This window comes from Myotis davidii, unplaced genomic scaffold (assembly GCF_000327345.1).
Source record: "Myotis davidii unplaced genomic scaffold, ASM32734v1 scaffold197, whole genome shotgun sequence".
Taxonomy (NCBI): Eukaryota; Metazoa; Chordata; class Mammalia; order Chiroptera; family Vespertilionidae; genus Myotis; species Myotis davidii.
In genome coordinates this window covers 26,651-31,237 of record NW_006291549.1, presented here as the reverse complement: position 1 = coordinate 31,237, position 4,587 = coordinate 26,651, and the positions used below count along the sequence as shown (strand labels likewise).

The window sequence follows — 4,587 nt, the reverse complement described above, 5'->3', positions numbered from 1 at the left end:
CTACATGTCCTAGGTCAGTGGTTGGCAAACTGCGGCCCCTTGAGTGTGGCTCTTCCACAAAATACCACGTGCGGGTGCACACATACAGTGCGATTGAAACTTCGTGGCCACACTCAAGGGGCCAAAGAGCCTCATGTGGCTCGCGAGCCGCAGTTTGCCGGCCACGGACCTAGACAGAAGCAAAGGAAAAACTCTGTAGTTGAAAACACAACTATAAATTTTGTGTGTGTATTCTATTATATGTAGTAGATTACTGATTACAGTCTACATTTACACATGAAGTACATGAAACAATTCATAGTAGAGTATACAAAATAGAGGTGGACAATTTAAGGGATTTAAAAAAAAACTTACGCTCGCGAGCCGCAGTTTGCCGGCCACGGACCTAGACAGAAGCAAAGGAAAAACTCTGTAGTTGAAAAGCCAACATTAAATTTTGTGTGTGTATTCTATTATATGTAGTAGATTACTGATTACAGTCTACATTTACACATGAAGTACATGAAACAATTCATAGTAGAGTATACAAAATAGAGGTGGACAATTTAAGGGATTTAAAAAAAAAACTTGACTATTATCAATTTCTATCTATATATAAAAGGCTAATATGCAAAGTGTCCCCTCAGGAGTTCGACCAGGAGACCGGGAGTTCAATCGCTTGCTGTGGTGTGCACTGATCCTTAGGGGGCGGCGTGGAATGAAGGAAGGCCCCGTCTGGCAGCCGGAAGGCCCCAATCGGCCTGGATTGCCAGCCAGGCCTAGGGACCCTACCTGTGCACACATTTCGTGTACTGGTTCTCTAGTATTATATGTTGACTTTGGAATTTAGCTCCTGCATAAGATGCAACCTCACTGTACTACATGTGTGCTCCTCATCAAAGTGAATTATTCACTAACTAGAGGCCCGGTACACAAAAATTTGTGCGATGGGGGTGGTGTCCCTCAGCCCACTTGTGCCCTCTCACAGTTAAGGACCCCTCGGGAGATAAGCAGGGCTGATCCGGGGGTTGTGGTGCTGTCCCCGGTCTCACATAGGGTAGGGCCAATCCGGGGGTTGAGGCCCTGCCCCGGGTCGCACATGGGATGCCCAGGTGGGCCGGCGGATTGCTGCTGTCCTGCCTGGCCGCCCCGGTCCGGTCGCACACGGGACCGCGCCCCCCCTCCCCTCCCCGGCCCAGGATCGCAGATAGCAGGCCATTTGGTAGATTTGCATATTAAGCTTTTATTATATAGGATTCTCACAAATAATTGTCTTCTATACAAATGGGGTCAAACATGTATTTTTCTTTGATTTGTTTTATTTTCTACTTACAATACATACTGGATTTCTGTCTAGGTCAGTGTATGTAACTCTCATTCATTCCGTTTGATGGCTGGGTTTCATTTCTTAGGATGGATGTACTATACCTATTACAGTGGTCCACTATTGGTAGACATCTGGCTACTATAAGCAATGCTCTTGTAAACATGATTATATGTATATTTCTGTGCCTATGTGTGACATGCTGATCATTAGGATTTCCAGGTCAAAGATATTTGCATTTTGATAAATTCTGCCAGATTGCCCTCCTGACTTAAGGCTATTCCATTATCTTGTAATGATAGAATACTTGTTTCCAGTGCTCTTTACCCAGTCTGGACATGATCTGTTTTATTTTTGCCTCTTTCTTGGCTAACCAATGATAACCTAATTTTATGTTTTTATTTTTATTGGTTTCAGAGAGGAAGGGAGAGGGAGAGAGATAGAAACATCAATGATGAGAGAGAATCATTGATTGGCTGCTTCCTGCATGCCCCCCACTGAGGCTCGAGCCCACAACCCAGGCATGTGCCCTTGACCAGGATCTAACTTGGCTCCATCCACTGAGCTAAACCAGCTAGGGCAAGCCGGGCTAATTTTTAAATTTATATTTTTTAGTTTCTTCATATGTATATTTGTTACTCATGTATTTTTCTAATTTGCCTATTCATCTTTGACAATTTTCCCATTGAGTTTTTTGTCTTTTTCTAGAAGATTTGATAAATTTGTTGTATAAGATTAATCCTTTGCCACTTATGTGGCTGATAATATCTTCTACCAGTCTGTCCATTGCCTTTAACTTTGCTTAAGGTATATTTTACTCTCTGAAAGTTCTGACTTTTATTGTCAGTCTTTTCTTAATGGACCTCTACATTTTATACCTTACTTCTACATTTTATAACTTCCCCATTCCCACATTATAAAGTTTCACAGCCACCTCAGAAACTTAAACAGAGAGGCAGAAAAGAGCTGTATCATTACATGTGAGGAAAGGAACATAGCATCATGTTGAGTGGTTTAGTGAGGGATAATGTTGTTCTTTCTGTACAAAGTGTTTTATGTATTTTTCCATTAGGTTATTATCTCCTTGTGTAATATCTGGATGATCAGCTTTGTGCAATTGACTTATAGGCACAAGAGATATTTCGAAAATGCATTTCAGTTCAAGAAGAATGGAAACAGTTTCACCATCTCTGTTATTGGGAGCTGATGTGGATTAATATATTCCAGCAAAACTGGATGAAGGCGTATTACTATTCAGACCTGCTTTGCAAAGAGAGCAAATGGTCCAAGGTAAAGAGCAGTGCTTTTATTAATGTCATCTATTTACTAATAAGTATACAGGACCTATTAGGACTATTTGTTCAGTAGTATGATGTCGACATGGTTTTCTCCACTGAGACCTGTCACAGGAGGAAATGTGCATTCAGTGCCTAGTGTTAATGACCTCTATTGGTCCTCAGCACTGCGTCCTTTAAGAGCCATCCAAAGAGTCCTTTTCTACAGAGGCTTTTCCTCTGGAGAGGAACTGCACTTATATTTAAAAATTATGAAATACCAATAGTTTTGATAATTTTTTGTAGAATTTCCAATGCCCTGATGACAAAGCTTTTCATAATAATCAACATTGATTCTGATCCATTTGTGAGAAGTTGGGAGGAATGAGATATTGATCTCTCGTTCATTTTGTCCATTTTCTCACCCAAGAGCACTATAGTTGTATAGTAGGAAAATGATCAGCAGTCAGTGAAAAGTGTTAATCTTATTTGGAACAGGCATCGCGAGTCATTTTCTTTTATTTCTTTGATACCTCTTAAATATTATCTCTGGAAGACCTCTAGGTCATTCCTGATTGCAAGGTAGAAGTGCCATGTTCCTGCGGATCTTCTATAACCAGGTGCTTTTTTCTCTTCTTCCAGGCAACGTATGTGTACTTGAAAGCTGCGATTTTGAGTATGCTTTCTGAGGAGGAAGTAGAAGCAACTAAAGAGAATGTGGTAACTTTATTCAGGTGAGCAATATACTACTTCTGTAACCACGGCCTCCTATGTATAGAGGAGCACACACGTACATCTTTTTTCCTTACTGCACTCCCATGCTTCACCTTCATATTTCTTTAATTGATCTACTTAATTTACTCAGGAACTCTTTAGAAATATATTTAGCTAAGAGTCAAAATGGCATCCTTTTAGCAGGAATTTTGAGAACACATTATTTTTTGTTTTGTTTTGTTATTCGGACTTTGCTACTGCATTTTGAACAGTTTCCTAAGATGGTATTGTTGGCAAAAGACGTCAACTTTTGCTATGTATCAGGAGGTATTCTGTGATCAGATAAACTTAAGAAACACAGTTTAACATATCCTTAGTTTTCATTAGTGTGTCAAAGGTTCTGAGAGGCTGTTCTGGGAAGTAATTTGTTTAGCTTTGTTTACACTAGTATCCACCCATCGAGCTATCCAGCCATCCAGCCAGCCAGCCCTAGGAGTTGCTGATTCATTAGGTTTGGGGAGGAGCCTGAACATTGCCATTTGGAATAGGTTTCCACGTGATGCTGGTATTGGTCTAGGCAGGGAACATGGCGTGAACACCATGGATGTAAATAGCGTCTGTGTCCTAATGACCTTTCGCTGGGGCGGGCTCTTCACAGACAGGTGGACAGCTTGAAGCAGAGAATTGCCGGGAAGTCCATCCCTACAGAGAAGTTTGCCGTGAGGAAGTCTCGCCGTTACTCCGCCTCGTTGCCTGCACCTGTGAAGCTCGTCTTGCCTGCCCTGGTATCTGCCTTTATTTTATTTATTGTGTGTGCTCTAGAAGTTAATGGTCTATTCCTAGCAGCAGGAGGCACGCCTAGCTTTTGTTGTGAAGTTTAGCTCCATTGAAAACCATTGTAAGTGTTGTCTGTAAGGGGAACTTTCATAATTAAATAATGAATATTACAGCTGATGTTTTTTTGACAAGTTGGTATGATTGACCCATTATGATAAAAACTATTTAAAAATATATATCTTTTGATTCTTGATGACTCTGTGAGGATAGATTCTCTTTGTAGCCCATTTTATAGATAAGGAAATCCAGGCAGAGTGGGGTGAGTTGACTTAATTCAGTGGCTCTTAACTTTCCTAATGCCGCGACCCTTTAATACAGTTCCTAATATTGTGGTGACCCCCAATTTCATTATTATTTTCGTTGCTACTTCATAACTGTAATTTTGCTACTGTTATGAATCATAATGTAAATATCTGATATGCAAGGATGTATTTTCATTGTTACAAATTGAACATAATT

The 4,587-nt window shown here is 40.5% G+C and overlaps 1 protein-coding gene across 1 annotated transcript in view; it reads left to right on the top strand.

Annotated features, from left to right (window-relative positions):
- The window catches only part of TTC39B (tetratricopeptide repeat domain 39B), a 71,914-nt gene that overhangs the window by 44,317 nt on the left and 23,010 nt on the right, over positions 1-4,587 (top strand). Inside the window, exons 10-12 of the mRNA XM_006764939.2 lie at positions 2,432-2,593; positions 3,220-3,311; positions 3,950-4,076. Coding sequence (XP_006765002.1) covers positions 2,432-2,593; positions 3,220-3,311; positions 3,950-4,076 — 381 coding nt within the window. The remainder of the gene's footprint in view (positions 1-2,431; positions 2,594-3,219; positions 3,312-3,949; positions 4,077-4,587) is intronic.